This window comes from Myxocyprinus asiaticus, chromosome 38, assembly GCF_019703515.2.
Source record: "Myxocyprinus asiaticus isolate MX2 ecotype Aquarium Trade chromosome 38, UBuf_Myxa_2, whole genome shotgun sequence".
Classification (NCBI taxonomy): domain Eukaryota; kingdom Metazoa; phylum Chordata; class Actinopteri; order Cypriniformes; family Catostomidae; genus Myxocyprinus; species Myxocyprinus asiaticus.
In genome coordinates, this window is record NC_059381.1 from 12472148 (window position 1) to 12490477 (window position 18330).

An 18330-nucleotide genomic window follows, 5' to 3' on the forward strand; every position below is an offset into this window, starting at 1 on the left:
TATTCTTTCTAAAACCAATGAAAATTCACAATTCTCCAAATTAGCAGTGTATCAATGAAATCAAAGATTGGATGGCCAGAAATTTCCTTCTGCTCAATTCCGACAAAACAGAGGTACTAATTATTGGACCAAAAACCTCTAAAAATAAGCCACTAAAATATAATTTGATTCTCGATGGATGTAATGTTACATCGTCTTCTACAGTGAAGAACCTAGGCGTCATATTTGATACCAATCTGTCCTTTGAAAATCACATTTCCAATGTTTGTAGAACAGCATTCTTCCACCTCAGAAGTATTGCTAAGTTATGACACATGCTCTCTGACACTGCTGATGCCGAAAAACGTATTCATGCGTTCATGACCTCAAGACTAGATTATTGTAATGCATTACTGGGAGGATGTCCAGCAAGTTTAATAAATAAACTTCAATTGGTTAAAAATGCAGCTGCCAGAGTGCTGACTACAGCCAAGAAATATGATCATATTAGCCCAATTTTATCGTCGTTACATTGGCTACCTGTTAACTTTCTTATTCGTTTTAAAATTCTTAACTACTATACAAAGCTTTGAATGGTCTAGCTCCATAGTACTTAAGTGACCTTCTGACACACTGTATTTCTTCACGTTTATTATGATCACAAAATTCTGGCTTGTTAATAATTCCAAGAATATCAAAATCCACAAAAGGAGGTAGATTCTTTTCATATTTGACCCCTAAACTATGGAATAGTTTCCCTAACACTGTTCGGGATGCAGACACACTCACTCAGTTTAAGTCTAGACTAAAGACTCATCTATTTAGCAAGGCATACACCTAATTATCCATTAACTCACAATTAGGCTGCTTTAGTTAGGTCTAACTTGGCCGGCTGTGATGGAGCATGGCGTGATCTCCTCCTCGTCACAATCATGATCTGTAACTCTATATAAAATTGAATGGCATCTACACTAATATTATTCAATTTTTTTCCATGTCTCAACCTCAGAATTCATATCCCGAGGTTACCAGAGCTGGCCAAATCCAGATCCAGCTCCGTTCCTGCTTGGTGTCGGACTCCACTGCTACGTTTCGCTGAGTGATGACGACAAACTACAGCCGGTGCTAGCCAGACATCACTTCAGTCTTTGACTTCAGAGGATGAACTGATGCCAACTTCAACTGTAAGACATCGGATACTTCATATGCCACTGCCTGAACCTTGGACTTAGGATGGACCCCACCGAACCTCACCGAAATGACCTGCCGGTTGAACTGCGATGCACCTCATTGATCTCTGTCTGCATCACTTTTGTTTATTGATGGACTACACTCTTGAAATGGAATACATAGACTATAATTTAACTGCCAACAAAAGCCTTCATCAGCCAACTAACAAAGGACAAGGCTTCTATGTGAACTTTAGCAGTTAATCCAGGATGGACTTCAATTCATTAATCTTAACGTTCATAATATATATATATGTAATTATTATTATTATTTTTTTTTAAACACTAGACATTAACGCTTAATTTACAAATTTTAAACCATGACTTGCACTGCACACAAATAACTAATATTGGCATTATATTCATGTTATTTAGCCAAAGGGGAACTGGCCCCCACAGTGAGCCTGGTTTCTCCCAAGGTTATTTTACTCCATTAACCAACATCTTATGGAGTTTTGTGTTCCTTGCCACAGTCGCCTTCAGCTTGCTCACAGGGGCGTTAAATACAATTATTATCTAATTTTTTAATTTGTATACACAATTAACATACATATTTAATCAAATTACACAATGATCACTCTAAGTTACAGTTTCATTTTTTTGTTAATGCATGATTTCCTGTAAAGCTGCTTTGAAACAATATACAAATAAAAATGATTTGACTTGAAAACGTCATGGTTACTGGTGTAACCTCCGTTCCCTGATGGAGGGAACGAGACGTTGGTGTCGATGTAGTGACAGTAGGGGTCACTCTTGGGAGCCCGAGACACCTCTGGTCTTTGATAAAAGGCCAATGAAAATTGGCGAGTGGTATTTGCATGCCACTCCCCCGAACATACGGTTATAAAAGGAGCTGGTATGCAACCACTCATTCAGGTTTTACGCTGAGGAGCCGATATAAGGTCCGGCCATTTCAGCGGGTAGTTCAGCGTTGTGGCAGGAGGACCCAATGTCTCGTTCCCTCGTAACCATGACGTTCCCTATCTGTCACTCACTCAACGTTGGTGTCGATTTAGTGACACTAGGGGTCCCTATACAAAACGCCACAAGGCTGAACTGTGTTACGTGAACTGGCAGTGTGTAGTGGGCAGACTTGCTGTGTGCCTCATAGCCAGCACACCAGGTTGACACGTAACCTCCCCCAACACAGTTATGAGTGTTGAACGGCCCTTTTTGGGTACAAGTCGACTACCCAGAGATAGAGACAGGCTTAACCCAGTTGTGGCCTCTTTCCCCTTCTCTTTTTCCACTCCCTAAAAAAGAAGGGGGATTATCCGACAGCCACCAGGTCTAGTCGGGGGGTGTCCCTCCCAAGGGGAGGACACTGCTCTGCAAATGTCTGTTAGAGAGGCACCTCTGGCCAGGGCCCAAGAAGCCGCTACACCATGGGTAGAATGGGCTCATAGCCCTACCGGGGGCGGCATGTTTTGGGCGAGATATGCCATAGTTATGAGCCAGTGGGCGATCCTCTGCTTGGAGACAGCGCTTCCTTTCCGCTGTGCACCAAAGCAGACAAAGAGCTGCTCAGAGACTCTAAAGTTCTGCGTGCGATCCAAATAGATGCGTAAAGCGCGAACCGGACACAGCAACGACAGGGCTGGGTCTGCTTCCTCCTGGGGCAGCGCTTGCAGGTTCACCACCTGCTCCCTAAAAGGAGTGGTGGGAACCTTGGGCACATAGCCCGGTCGGGGTCTCAGGATAACGTGAGAATAGCCCGGACCGAACTCCAGGCACATTTCGCTGACAGAGAACGCTTGCAGGTCACCTACCCTCTTGATAGAAGTGAGCGCAGTCAGGGGGGCAGTCTTCAAGGAGAGTGCCTTAAGCTCGGCTGACTGCAAAGCTCAAAGGGGGCTCTCTGTAGACCCTGGAGGGATTCAGCCTCCTGGCGCCTCTTAGGAACCTGATGATCACATCATGCTTCCCTAAGGACTTACCGTCGACTGCGTCATGGTGTGCTGCTATGGCAGCAACATACACCTTCAAGGCGGAAGGGGACAGCCTCCCTTCCAACCTCTCTTGCAGGAAGGAAAGCACTGATCTGACTGTGCATCTCTGGGGGTCTTCCCGACGGGAAGAACACCACTTAGCGAACAGACGCCACTTAAAAGCATACAGGCGCCTCGTAGAGGGAGCCCTAGCCTGAGTGAACGTGTCTACCATCGCAGGTGGGAGACAGCTTAGGTCTTCCGCGTCCCGTCCAGGGGCCAGACATGGAGATTCCAGAGGTCTGGGCGCGGGTGCCGGATGGTGCCCCTTCCCTGAGAAAGAAGGTCCTTCCTCAGGGGAATTTGCCCGGGGGGAGCTGTCGCGAGGAGCGTGAGGTCCGAGCACCACGTCTGGGTGGGCCAGTAGGGTGCTTACCAGGACGACCTTCTCCTCATCCTCCCTGACCTTGCACAGGGTCTGTCCAAGCAGGCTCACTGGGGGAAAACGCATATTTGCGAATGCCAGGGGACCAGCTGTGTGCCAGTGTATCTATGACGAGGAAGGCCTCGGTCAGGGCGTACCAGAGCGGGCAGTGGGGAGGATTCTTGGGAGGTGAACAGGTGCACCTGTGCCTGTCGAATCGACTCCAAATCAGCTGGACCACCTGAAGGTGGAGTCCCCACTCTCCCTTGAGGGTAACCTGTTGTGACGGCACGTCCGCCGAAGTGTTGAGGTTGCCCGGGATGTGAGTGGCTTGCGGCGACTTGAGGTGCTGCTGACTCCGTTGGAGGAGACGGCGGGCGAGTTGTGACATACAGCGGGAGCGCAGACCGCCTTGGTGGTTGACATATGCTACCGCTGCTGTGCTGTCTGTCCGAACTAGCACGTGCTTGCCCTGGATCAATGGCTGGAACCTCTGCAGGGTGAGCAGAATTGCCAGTAACTCGAGGCAGTTGATGTGCCAACGCAGCCGCGGACCCGTCCAGAGGTTGGCCCATTGCCAACAGCGCCCCAGCCCGTTTTGGAGGCATCTGTTGTGACCACGACACGCCTGGAGACCAGTTCTAGGGGAACACCTGCTCGTAGAAATGAGAGGTCGGTCCAAGGGCTGAAAAGATGGTGACAGACCGATGTAATGGCCACGCGGTGTGTCCCGTGGCACCATGCCCGTCTCGGGACTCGAGTCTGGAGCCAGTGCTGAAGCGGCCTCATATGCATCAACCCGAGCAGGGTGGCCACCGCCGAGGATGCCATATGCCCCAGGAGCCTCTGAAAAAGTTTCAGTGGAACCGCTGTTTTCTGTTTGAACGCCTTCAAACAGGCCAGCACCGACTGGGCGCGCTCGTTTGTAAGGTGCGCCGTCAAGGAGACTGAGTCCAACTCCAAACCGAGAAAAGAGATGCTCTGAACCGGGAGGAGCTTGCTCTTTTCCCAGTTGACCCGAAGCCCTAGTCGGCTGAGGTGTGAGAGCACCAGGTCCCTGTGTGCGCATAACACGTCTCAAGAGTGAGCTAAGATTAGCCAGTCGTTGAGATAGTTGAGAATGCGAATGCCCACCTCCCTTAACGGGGCAAGGGCAGCCTCTGCGATCTTCGTAAAGACGCGAGGAGACAGGGACAGGCCGAAAGGGAGGACTTGTACTGATACGCCTGACCCTCGAACGCGAACCGCAGGAAGGGTCTGTGTTGAGGAAGGATCGAGACATGAAAGTACGCATCCTTCAGGTCTACCGCAGCGAACCAATCTTGATGCCGGACGCTCGCTAGAATGCGTTTTTACATCAGCATCTTGAACGGGAGTCTGTGTAAAGCCCGGTTCAGTACTCGCAGGTCCAAGATTGGCCGCAACCCACTGCCTTTTTTTCAGTACAGTGAAGTAGGGGCTGTAAAACCCTTTCTTCATCTCGGCTGGAGGGACAAGTTCTATCGCGTCCTTCCGTAGGAGGGTAGCGATCTCCGCGCAAGGTAGCAGTGTTTTCGTCTTTCACCAAGGTGAAGAGGACACCGCTGAACCTGGGCGGATGCCCGGCGAAGTGAATCATGCAGCCGAGTCGGACGGTCCGGACCAGCCCTCGTGACGGACTGGAAGGCGCAAGCCATGCGTCCAAGTTCCGCGCAAGCGGGACCAAAGGGACAACGTCATCGGATGTACCGGCAGGTGGGGCCTCGCGGCGGGGTGGAGCTCGAGGTGCCACACCACGTCATGGCCGTGCTGAGTCCGAGGACCGGGCAGTAAAAAGTGCCTCCTGCGACGTTGTCAGCTCTTCATGCACTTCCGGGAAGAAAGAAATGGGGTGGGGCGTGGCTTTGAGCGGCGCCGTGAGCCCAGGAACCAATCACCAAGCCGCGAGGGTTCAGGGAAGAGCGGTGAAATCCACTCTAACTGACAATCGCGGCTGCCCGGGAAAGTATGTCGTCATCTCCGCGTCAGCCTGTGACTGGGCGATCGACCCCGAAGGGAGGAGCCCAGCTGAGGCTTCCGACTGGACGAGCCCGCTCTCCGATGCTGCGCTCGAGAGCTCATCACTTTCGCTGACAGGGAAGCTGTCAGAGATTCTTCACACAAGTGTTTATGTGTATTAAGGGTAAATGCATTAATCGCTATTAAGAAAAATGAACACATTAAACTTTTTTAATGAACTGCATGCATTAATGCATTAATTCTGACAGCTCTAATATATATATAGTATGAAATATGTTTTTGTTTTCAGAATGCATATGAAACATATTTTTTCAATAGGGCTGATAAAAGTAATATATATATATATATATATATATATATATATATATATATATATATATATACATACAAAATAGTTAAATAAGCCCTTTAGTTGCTTTAAATGTCTTTGTGATGCTTTTGGTTCAACGGTGAATCAGCAGTGGCCTGAGACTATAAATTTTGCAACCACCACGGTAAGGAGTAAAAAAAAAAAAATGTCATAGGAAGGGACCCAATCAGTGACCACTGCTGATGGGGGTCTGACCTCCATCTGTGAGATAGTTTGGCTTCCATTCTTTGACTTCCTCCTGGCTATTACTCAAGTGTATACTTTGATTATTTCCATTTGATTTCTTTGTTATTTCCCTCCTTTTCTCACTGTTCTTCTTGAAGTGTAAGAGTAACAATTGACTTTGATTACAAAGCAAAAGGTAACCTCTCAAATTAACAGGCATTCTTTCTTTTGTGATGTCATCGCTGTCGGTCACAGATTGAAAGGCAACAATAATTCTCTGATCAAATACGAAGTTCGAAACTTCATTATTAAAAGCCACGGCTCTCAAAAGTGGTCTAATCAAATTTAAATCAAACATAATTGTAGTTCCACTCAGGGTCACCAGTAATTCAAATGCTTTGTATGATTCTATCAGCAGAAGTGTGAAGAAGACTAGAAAGACTTTTTAGAATTATATAGAGCATTTAGTCTAAATACTGTGTTCCAAAACTAGCAGAATAACAACATTCCTACCTCCGCATGAGCAGAGTTTCAGGTGCGATTTCTGTGCTCAGTTCAGGAAAGATATCAAGTGCATCAGAGCTTTAGGAGACTTTGAATACAGATCGCACATTACAATATTCATTATGACATGCAAATGTCAATGCACACTTCATTCTGTCACATGGTCTGAAAGACCTTACCGTTCTGAAAAACAGAATGAGATAACAGCACATAACAGTGAGAGAGTAACCCTCGGCTATTCAGCTAGACAAATACAGTTCAAAAACAGTGTTATGCACTTCCAGTCAAACCTTTAGACACACCAACTCACTTTTTATTTGTGCTACTTTTTACATTTTAGAATAATAGTCATCAATTCATCATTAAGTCTTAAAATCTATGAAATAACTCAAAGTATATAAAATATGTAGTTACCAAAAAAACAGCTTCATGAGGTGCAATGGCATCTCTACATTAGGGGCAGCTGTGCCCCACCAGATGTGGTGCTGTTGCGCAAAATGCATGGCATAAACATACATTTATTTTAAGAAATAATATAACGTTGCATCTTTAACTTGTTTTATGTCCACTATGCAAGAAAACAGTAGAAATTCTTAAGAGGAATTCAATCATTCTTAATGTCTGTTGCGTTAAAGACTGTGGCATGGGGGATGTGGTCATGTGTCAGTCTGCGGGAGAGAGAGAGCGGTAAGGCTCGTCACCTGGCTCATAATTATCTCTAACACCTGTCTCTCATTATAGTGATGGCGGAGGGAGACTTAAAAGGCACAAGCGGAGGACTGGCAGGTGCTCCGGATCTTGATCGCCAGGGAGGGGGCTGGCGCTGCAACCTCCTCGGAGCCTGTTCCACCAGTGGCCCTGACCAAGATGGGGGCGAACGATGATCCGGAGGCCTTCCTCAACCTCTTTGAAAAAACCGCAAAGGTTTGGAGGTGGCCTCCCAATCAGTGGGTGGCCCACCTGTTGCCCCTGCTCTCAGGGAGGTGCAGCTGGTGGTGCAACAACTTCCCGCCACCAGCCTCCTGGATTACAGCCACCTAAGAAAGGCCATCTGGCAATGGGTCGGTCAGACCCTGGAGCAGAGTCGACAGCTTTTCCGCTCTTTGTGCTTCGGGAAGGACAGCCGCCCGTTTGATTTCGCACAGCAGCTCCGTGACGCCTGCCGGAAATGGCTGCTGGTGGGGGGAACCCGCGGCGCCATGGAAGTCGCCGATCTGGTGGTACTGGAGCAGTTCGTCTCCCAACTTCCTCGAGGCATGTCCGAGTGGGTCCAGTGCTATGTGTCGTTGGAGGAAGCCGTCCAGTTGGCAGAGGACTACATGACGGCGTTCCCAGGAGGTGCCGAAGCAGTTTCTTTTTCTCTCTCTTCTCTCTCTCCACCCCCTGTGCCTCATGTTCCCTCCCCTCCCCCGTGCCCCTCACTCCCGCCCAGTTCCGCCTCCTTGGAGGTGGGGGGGAGCCCCGCCCAAACCCCACCCCGGTCCAGAGGGCTCTTCCCCTTGTCTGTCTCTCCTACTCCCTCTGACTCCCTCCGCTATCCCCTTGAGGTTGGCAAGACCACCCCCACGAGTGCGGAAGGAAGACCTGGGCCGGTCTGCTGGAGCTGCGGGGAAACCGGACACAGCCAGGAGCAGTGTCCAGTAATGGAGGTGGGGACACTGGTCCAGATCCCCAACGTTCCACAGGCTGCCCCCATTTGGGCAGGGGTGTATCGGATACCGGTAAGAGTAAAAGTGGATACACATCAAGCTTTGGTGGATACAGGTTGTTCTCAAACCTCAATACACCAATGCTTGGTGCAAGGCGGGGCATTGGATAAAAATAAACTGGTGAGGGTGACATTCACAAGTATCCGGTGGTTACCATTGAGATACGATTCAGGGTAAAAAGGCAAAGAGTCGAGGCTGCGGTTAATCCCCACCTAACCCATCCACTAATTCTGGGAACCAATTGGCCCAGCTTTAAAAATCTGTTGAGGGTAATGTGTGTGGATGGGTCCTGCAAAATAGTGGTGCAGGGTGTGATGTGCAATACTATGGCTGGTGAGGCGGTGCCTGGGCCGCCAACGTCGGCTCCGCATCAGGATGACGCAGACGAGGGAATTCCCATTCTCAGGGGCTTCCCTGAGGGGGATTTCCCTCTGTAGCAGTCGCGTGACAAGTCCCTCAAGCACGCCTTTGACCAAGTAAAAGTAATTGATGGTCAACAGCTCCAGCCCGGAGTTGCGCTCACATACCCAATACGTTTCTATTATTAAAGAGCGGTTGTATCAAGTGATGCAGGACACTCAAACCAAAGAGAGTACAACTCAGCTGTTAGTACCAAAGAGCCATTGGGAATCACTTTTCCAGGCGGCTCACTATAATCCAATGGCTGGCCACTTAGGTCAAGAAAAGACTTTGAACCGTATAATGGTCGTTTCTTTTGGCCGGGCATTCACGGGGACATTCGCAAGTGGTGTGCGGCATGCCGTGAATGTCAGTTGGGGAATCCACCGGCCACCCCAAAAGCGCCATTGTGCCCACCATGAGAAAATTGCCATGGATCTCGTCGGGCCATTAGAACGGACTGCACGCGGCCATCGCTTTGTATTAGTTCTGGTGGATTATGCAACACGATATCAGGAAGCAGTGCCCCTGCGCAACATCTCAGCACGTAGTTTTGCGGAGGCACTCTACAAAATTATCTCCCGAGTGGTGATTTCAAAGGAAATCCTCACTGATCAAGGCACAACATTCATGTCACGTACACTTCGTGAACTATATGAATTATTAGGTATTAAATCGATTCGCACCAGCTCTTTATCACCCGTAAACCGATGAGTTGGTCGAACGATTTAATAAGACCATAAAAAAACATGATTCGTAAGTTCGTACATGAAGATGCTAAAAACTGGGATAAGTGGCTCGAACCTCTGCTGTTCGCAGTACGAGAGGTACCGCAAGCCTCCACCGGGTTTTCCCCGTTTGAACTACTGTATGGGCTCTGGCTGCGCGACGTGCTTGACGTCATATGGGAAGCTTGGGAGGCAGGACTTTCGAATAGTAAAAATCTAATTCAATATGTTCTTGACCTTAGAGAAAAACTCCACACTTTGGGGCAGGTAACACAGGAGAATTTGCTCCAAGTTCAAGAAAGTCAGCGCTGACTGTACGACAGGGGCACTCGACTACGGGAATTCACACAGGGAGATAAAGTAATTGTATTGCTGCCCACCTTGAGCTCCAAATTACTCGGCAATTGGCAAGGACCCTTTGAGGTCATACGACGAGTTGGAGATCTCGATTATGAGGTTAGGCAAACAGATAGGAGAAAGGCACTACAAACCTACCACCTCAACCTCCTCAAACCATGGAGGGAGGCGGTACTTGTAGCCTTGGCGACGGTAGTTCCGGAGAGGGCGGAGCTCAGGCTGGAGGTATTTCCCAAATCAAGTTCATTCACCCCGGTCCCTTGCGGAGACCACCTCTCACTGTCGCAGCTTACAGATATTGCCAGGTTGCAAGCGGAGTTCGCGGACGGATGTTACCCTGGCCTGAGTCAGTGGTGGGGGCATGCGGCATGGGGGGCATGGTCATGTGTTGTCTGCGGGAGAGAGAGAGCAGTAAGGCTAATCACCTGTCTCTCATTATAGTGATGGCGGAGGGAGACTTAAAAGGCATGCCAGAGCATCAGAGAGGGGAGAGAGTGACCTTAAGCACATCAGCCAGAGCATCTGGGAGTGTGCCACATTTATTTAACATTGTTTATTTATAACAACGTTTACCGTTGTGTGTGTCAGAAAAACTGCCAATTAAAGAACTGACCTTGAACCTGCTTCGTTGTCTCCTGACTCCTCCATTGCCCCAAACTAAGAACATTTTCACGAAGACATTTAATTGTTCTTATTTGCCAAGCCCGTTGCCCTCCATGTTAATCAAAGGAGATTTGGAGAACGTCATACACATGTGCAACGATCGTTCAGTGAGAGCTTGAGGGGCACATTAGCCAATCAAAAGCTTTGATCATCTGTATGTCAAGCTGACATGATCCTCAGAAGTTACCGCTCTTGAGTGGAGACCTGCATAGTGAACTTAATAGATAGGCTAAGTTAAGCTAGTTTTATTGCAATGAGTTGCTGGTTGGCTTAGTTCATTGCTTTGAGGTGTTGGATTGGTTTGTATTAGATTACAATAACTGCAAAATATTCAGAATCTTTCGTTTTGATTAACTTTGTTATGCTGTTCATGTGAGTTAGATAATATGCACTGCGTTTGACGATATGCCTATATATGGTTTGCTTTCACGGTCATTGGTCACTTGAGCTTTGTGACGTGGATGTGTTTTTTGCTAAGATTAAATAATTAGCTTGTATTAGTTTTAGTTTGTGTGTCACATCATGATTCGTGGGTTAAGTGATTGTTTGTGCCCCACCAGTAATAATGAGCCTGAGATGCCACTGATGAGGTGTCCACCTAGGATGTTTTTAAGCAGTATTTAAGTAGTTACCCTGTATGCTGGTCACTTATTGTTTGTTTCCTTCACTATCCTGTGGAATCAAGTTTATTTAATGACAGGCCTACAATAAGGCATTAAAACTTGCGCTCAGGACCTCAGATTGGGTCAAAGGTTTACCTTCCAACAGGACAATGAGACTAAGCACACAGCCAAGACAAAGCAAGAGTGGCTTAGGGACAACTCTGTGAATATCCTTGAGTAGCCCAGCTAGAGCCCAGACTTGAACCCAATCAAACATCTCCGGAAAGACCTGAAAATGGCTGTCCACCGACGGTCACCATCCAACCTGACAGAGCTTGAGAGGATCTGCAGAGAAGAATGTCAGAAACTAAACTAAGCACTGAGTTAAGGGTCTGAATACTTATGTCAATTTGATATTTCAGTTTTTTCTTTTTAATAAATTTGCAAAGTTATCACAAATCTGATTTTTGCTCTGTCATTATGGGGTATGGAGTGTAGAGCGATGTGAAAAAAAACTTTTTTAAAGCATTTTAGCATAAGGCTGCAACATAACAAAATGTGAAAAAATAATAGGGGTCTGAATACTTTCTGAATGCACTGTATATGCCAGATTTTTTGGCAAAATTTCTTTAACTGAAGTGTAAAATTTATGTAGCACTTGCGGCACCAAAAGGAATTGCAAATATTATCGTTTACCAAAAGGTTTAGCAAAAACTTTTGCCCTGTCCCTCATCTTCCATTGGTCTGTCAAACAGTAGCCCCTCCCCAAACCCACTCCACTGGTTGAGCCAGAAGTTGACATTTCAGACCACTCAAACAGAGCATTTTTTTTTTAAGTGTCATAGAGCTGCAGTGTTTACCAAGCCGGTTCTTTGACCAAGTCGTTATAATTATTATGAGGTGGTAAAATCCTAAGAAAGCAAATGAGTTGGCTCGTACAAAAACGTACAACTTTTACTCCCATAGAGAAAAATAAACGAACCAACGAATGATGTTATTGCCAATGAACATGCAAAGTCGTATGATATCTTACTATTCTGTCATCTCATACAAATTATTACAAGTTGTCATGAGACTATTTTCAGAAAATTATTATTATTTTATTATATATATATATATATATATATATATATATATATATATATATATATATATAAATTACACATCTAACATTTAATCAGTGCAATTAGGAAGCGGGACTCATGTAATTTAGTTTTTAAACCAAAAACTGACAAGAAAATTCTTAGTGTAGTAAAGCTTCCATTGTTCTAACAAGTATCCTACAGCAACACACAGGGAGTCAAGAGTGCATGGCAAAGTCAAACAAAGATAAGAGCTGGACGGACAAGCTCCAAAGCTTTCTCACAGCTGTTAAGAAGGAGCCACGATGAGGCTGCACTGGCTCCTCATCTTTGCCTCCATGTGCAATATGTGGGGTGCCATACAGCAGCCACATCCCCCCAATGAAAAGTGGAACCAGTGTAAAGATGTGTTTTACAAAGGATGGACCAAGCTTCGTTTCACTCTTCAAAGAGCTTCCTTGGACTACTGTTGTAGATGCCATGAAGGCAAATGTATTTACATAGCTTTTTCCCCAAAATTAAGACACATGCCAGTTTTCTGGGCATATCAAATTGACCATATAGGAATCACAAATTTGTCAGAGCAGGATCTCTTGAAGAATGTCAAGACGTGGTTCATATCATTATCGGTAAGGTCTTGTTTTTATCCTCTGTTAATGTCTTAAGAATTTAAAAAAAAAAAAAATTGCATGAATGTGTAAAGTATAACTTCAATTTTATAGAAATGTTACAGTTCAAAACAAGTTAAACATTTGTGGTAAAATATTGATAATCACAAAAAAAATAATAATAAAAAAATTCAACTCGTCCCTAGATTTTTTTTTAAAGCAAAAATTGCAATTAAAGTAAGCCACTTACAATGGAAGTGAATGCGGCAAGTCCATAAACATTAAAATTCACACCGTTTTAAAATTACAAGATGTCAATTTTATACTTTATAAAATTATTTTAATGTGATAAAATCGCTTACTAACCTTATCAATGTAAAGTTATATTCAATACTGCAACTTTATATTTGTATTTTTTTTTTATTTAAATGATTTTATTACAATAAAATCATGTAGAACTTACATTTTACCTCAGTATATTCATGTTAACGTTGATTTCTGTCGATTGAGCTTAATTTGTATTGAGTTATGAGGCACTTTTACTCATTAAGCATTTCCGAAAACCAAGTGTATTGGTACTCAATTTATGAGAACTGGCATGTATGTGTCACTTGACCAGTGTTGGGTGTAATTGGATTATAGTTACTAAATTAGTTACTGTAATCTAATTACTTTGTCACAGAAAGTAGTGTAAACCATTTCATTTTAAATTCTTGTAAATTAGATTACAGTTATGGATTTCAATGAAATAATTACTTTTAAGTACATAACTTGGGTTACAAATATTTCTAAAAAAATATTGTTATATCTAATACAATTAAAATGTGAATTCATATGTACATATGTCTGTCTGTCTGTCTGTTTGCATTTCTGTGACAGCTGAAGTGTGTGCAACAATGAACAAGGAGAATTAAAAAAAAATGTTTTAGCTGAAAAACAAAAAAAGAGTTTTGGAAAGTAATGTAAAATTAAATTAATTAGTAATGTGATTACTTTTTCAATGAAGTAATCAGTAAAGTAATCTGATTATAATTTAAAAGAATTAGTTAGTAATTTGTAGTGGATTACTTTTTTGGTAACTTCACTGAATATTTCAAAAGTAATTAATATGATATATATACTCTACATTATTTTATAATGAACATCAGAGCATTGAAGTTTTATTATTTCTCTCATTTTTTTTTCCCTGACAGGTTGTCGAGGATCTACTCAAATGGAAAATGCACTCTCTGCCACCTCAAGTCACCTCAAGAACTTCCCCACCAACCACACATATTTTAAGTGGTGTGTTCCATCACAAGACAAAATACATTCATAAAGTGAGCAACTGGCACGGCAAAGGCTACATTCGCTGGATCGCGTATCACCACACGAATGCGAAAGGGCGTAGTTTTGAAGGAGCAATTGTCCAAACCAGTCCGGATAAATGTAAGTGGAAATGGCTGACAGTGAAGCAACTGTTCAGGGTTCTCTCTGGAGTCGATTTTTTTGCCAAACCGCTGAGAATAATCTTCAATAAACAAAAGAGCAATGAGGAACCTTCAAACATGAATGGCTTGGCTGCAATTCCAGCAAGATTTCCAACATCTGAAAAGATAGTGGACTACAATGACGCTGCAGTACAATGTGTGATGCCAACAAAACTGCAGCTAAAAAAATTCACAACCCTAATTCCTTCACCAGATGTGAAATCAGATAAAACTACACTTTCACCTGAACGTGAAAATGAAAAAGTTACAGAAACCAGCAAAACTAAGGATGAGAAGAATACACTGCATATGATGACAGGCCTTTGCTCAGTGCTCATTCACCGTACGAGCATTGGTTTGAAAAGATGTCTTGAGAGATTGATATTGGACAAAGAAAACAACACCACCTCTTCACCACATTCTCTTTCTATCAATGGCAAACCACCTGATGCAGGGTCAGTCCACAGAATTCAGAGCCCCCTTGAAAGTAATGAAATCATAAATTACAGGAAATATGTGACACAAAAGTCACGTAAGAGTGTGCAATTCAGTTTTGAAGAGAACGAACACTTTTACTCTAATAATGGCAAGCTGAAACGTACAATTAACTACTATGGACCTACATTCTGAGTTAAATAACACTGACTATTTGTTTTAGAAACAGTAAACACCAGAGTTGACGGTTAAGTTAGAAATAGAGAATAGCAATAGCAAAGCCCAGAGGACATAATGGCACACAAACAGAGAAATGTACCTAGCCTGCCAAAATGAATATTTGTACACTCTATTTACATTTGTATTTATGCATATGGTATGCCTTTCACCAATGAGTCCCATGCCCAATTGTTTTGTAGTAAAAATTTGTAGCAAATATATACCCTCGTGTGACCTCGTGTACACATGCTTGGATGTTGTATTTTGGCTTCAATATAGGCAATGCATAATTTAAATTCATTTAAACCAACTGATCTCAGTTCAGGAGACTCTGTGTTGTCAGTAAAGGGTTAAACTTTTGTGTGACAAAACAACATGGCGCCAATCACAGCAGAGTTTGTCTTTGGGAGAAATGCCAACTAAGCTACATCCGGTAAGAAACCTAATTAAGTTTATAGATTGAAACCTGTTTCAGTCAAAAGAATAAGTCTATAGATTCTATAAGAGTCTACAGTTCCACCCGATTTACCATATTTTACATTTGAGCGATTTATCACGAAATGCCACACTGCTAAATACAATGTACACTAATGTGTCTGAAGTTGGTTTATTAACACTACATATTCTAGTTCAAGTTTCACATGCTTTGATGACAGTGTGCACTTTGCTCTGCCATTCTATTAAAGCCCCGTTGACAACCTGGCTGCTTACTCTTAATATTGGATAATTTAATACACAAGCTGTGTGCACATTTATTTTACATTATATAAAAAAGAAAAAAAAAACTATTATCTTTTTTCTCTTTTTTTCTTTTTTTTTTTTGCATTCATTCATTAATTAAAAGAATAATTAATGAATTATGCTAATTTCTGATGTAATGTTTATAATGTCTCAAAAACATGAAGAAACAAGTCATTTTTATTTGTATAGCGCCATTCACAACACACATAATTTCAAAGCAGCTTTCCAGAAAATTATGCATTAACAGAAAATTAAACTATAATATCTATAATGTCTTAAGAGTCATCATTGTGTAGTTTGATAAAATACGATTGTGAATTGTGTTTAAAAATAAGTAATTAAATAATAATTGTGTTTATAACCCCAGTGAGCAAGCCGAAGGCGACTGTGGCAAGGAACACAGAACTCCATAAGATGTTGGTTAATGGAGAAAAATCACCTTGGGAGAAATCATGCTCACTGTGGGGGCCAGTTCCCCTCTGGCTAACATCATGAATATAATACCAATATTACTTATGTATAGTGCAAGTCATGTTTTAAAATTATTAAACTAAGTAAGTGTTAAGGGTCAGTGTTTATAAAAAGATTTTGTATGAACGGTAAGATTAATGACTAATGTCTTTGAAGTCCATCCTGGATTAACTGCAGAAGTTCACATGGATGCAATTGTCCTTGTTAGTTGGCTGATGAAGGGTTTTGTTGGCAATTAATTGATAGTCTATGTATTCCATTTCAAGAGTGTAGTCCATCATTAGACCGAGGTGATGCAGGCAGAGATCAATCAGGTGCATTGCAGTTCAACTGGCCGATAATTTAGGTGAGGTCTATCCTAAATCCAAGGTTCAGGCAATGGCATATGAAGTATCCCATGTCTTATGGTTGGAGTTGTCATCAGTTCATCCTCTGAAGTGATGTTTGGATGGCACCAGCTGCTATTAGTCGTCGTCACTCAGAGACATGTAGCAGTGGAGTCCAACACAAAGCAGGAATGGAGCTGGATCCAGCCGGTTCTGGTGACCTCAGGATAGGAGTCCTGAGGTTGAGACAGGGAAACAAATAGAATAATATTAGCATAGATGCCATTCAATTTATTGCAGAGTTATAGATCATGATCAATGATTCTGGTTTCTGGTTCCGGCAGACTTAACTAAAGCAGCCTAATTGTGAGTTGAAGGATAAATTAGGTGTATGCCTGGCTAAATAGATGAGCCTTTAGTCTAGACTTAAACTGAGTGAGTGTGTCTGCATCTCGAAAAGTGTTAGGGAGACTATTCCATAGTTTAGGAGACAAATATGAAAAGGATCTACCTCCTTTTGTGGATTTTGATATTCTAGGAACTATTAACAGGCCAGAATTTTGTGATCGTAATGAACGTAATGGAATATAGCATGGTAGAAGGTCACTTAAGTACTGCGGAGCTACACCATTCAAAGCTTTTTAAGTAGTTAACAGAATTGTAAAATTAATACAAAATTTAACAGGTAGCCAATGTAACGATGATAAAATGGGTCTAATATGATCATATTTCTTGGTTCTAGTCAGCACTCTGGCTGCTGCATTTTGAACCAATTGAAGTTTATTTCTGCACATCCTCCCAGTAATGCATTATAATAATCTAGTCTTGAGGTCATGAATGCATGAATTAGTTTTGCCTGAGTTGGAAGACTACACATGGAGGGAATACGTAAGGTTAACCCTGGACACTCTTGAATCAGAAGAGTGAACCTCCTCTCCTTACATTGACCCCGGCTTCAGTGGTCCCAGAGACCACTTCCACAGTGAACGCCCCTTGCTCCAAGCCTTCCACGGCTCCTTTCTCGAAGCCTTCCATGGCTTCTTCCTCAAAGCCTTCCACGGCTCCTCCCTCCAAGTCTGCCACGGTCAACGAGCCAGCACCCACGCCTGCCACGGTCAATGAGCCAGCGCCCATGCCTGCCATGGTCAACGAGCCAGAGGCTGTAGCCTCGACCATCCCAGAGCCAGAGCCTGTAGCCTCGACCGTCCCAGAGCCAGAGCCTGTAGCCTCGCCCCTCCCAGAGCCAGAGCCTGTAGCCTCACCCGTCCCAGAGCCAGAGCCTGTAGCCTCGCCCGTCCTAGAGCCAGAGCCTGTAGCCTCGCCCGTCCCAGAGCTAGTGCCTGTAGCCCCATCTGTCCCAGAGCCAGCTCTCGCCAAGTTGGTAGACCTGGACTTGATTCCCACCCTGATTCCCACACTGACTACCCTTCACCCTCCGCTGGTTCCAGCCAGAATAATGGACACCTTGGTTCCGTCCAGTGCCTTATCCCTTCCTCCTCCACTGGCTCCACTTAGGACATTCGCTCCACTCGAGCCTTCCACGGCTCCACCTTCCCTGGCTCCGCCTCCCTTGGCTCCATCCCTCAAGCTTTCCATGGCTCCACCTCCCAGGCCTCCTGATCCTGTCCCTGCTCTGTGGCCACCTCCCAGGCCTCCTGACCCTGTCCCTGCTCTGTGACCTCCTCCCAGGCCTCCTGACCCTGTCATTGCTCTGTGGCCACCCCCCAGGCCTCCCGAACCATTCCCAGCCCTGACGCCGCCTCCCCTCCATCCGTGTAATACTTGTGTTAGTTTGTTGATTTGGTTTATGGTACTCCACGTTATTTTATATCTTCTTCATTAAACAGCCTGCAAATAGATCCATCGCCTCTCGCCTCCATCATCATCACTACCACAATTCGTGACAAGGATTAAGTTGTGGCTT

General features: G+C 44.3%; 2 protein-coding genes across 2 annotated transcripts in view; one reads left to right on the forward strand and one right to left on the reverse strand.

Moving 5' to 3' along the window:
- The window catches only part of LOC127429215 (lysosomal membrane ascorbate-dependent ferrireductase CYB561A3), a 28615-nt gene extending 16944 nt beyond the window's left edge, over positions 1-11671 (reverse strand). Inside the window, exon 1 of the mRNA XM_051678094.1 lies at positions 11212-11671. The gene's annotated coding sequence lies outside the window, so the exon portion shown is untranslated. The remainder of the gene's footprint in view (positions 1-11211) is intronic.
- Positions 11672-12339: 668 nt separating this feature from the next.
- On the forward strand, positions 12340-16642 carry LOC127428629 (uncharacterized). The gene is made up of 2 exons (XM_051677093.1): positions 12340-12766; positions 13939-16642. The coding sequence occupies exons 1-2, from the start codon at positions 12443-12445 to the stop codon at positions 14842-14844; spliced, it is 1230 nt and encodes a 409-aa protein (XP_051533053.1). The 5' UTR covers positions 12340-12442; the 3' UTR covers positions 14845-16642.
- The last annotated feature ends 1688 nt before the right edge of the window (positions 16643-18330 follow it).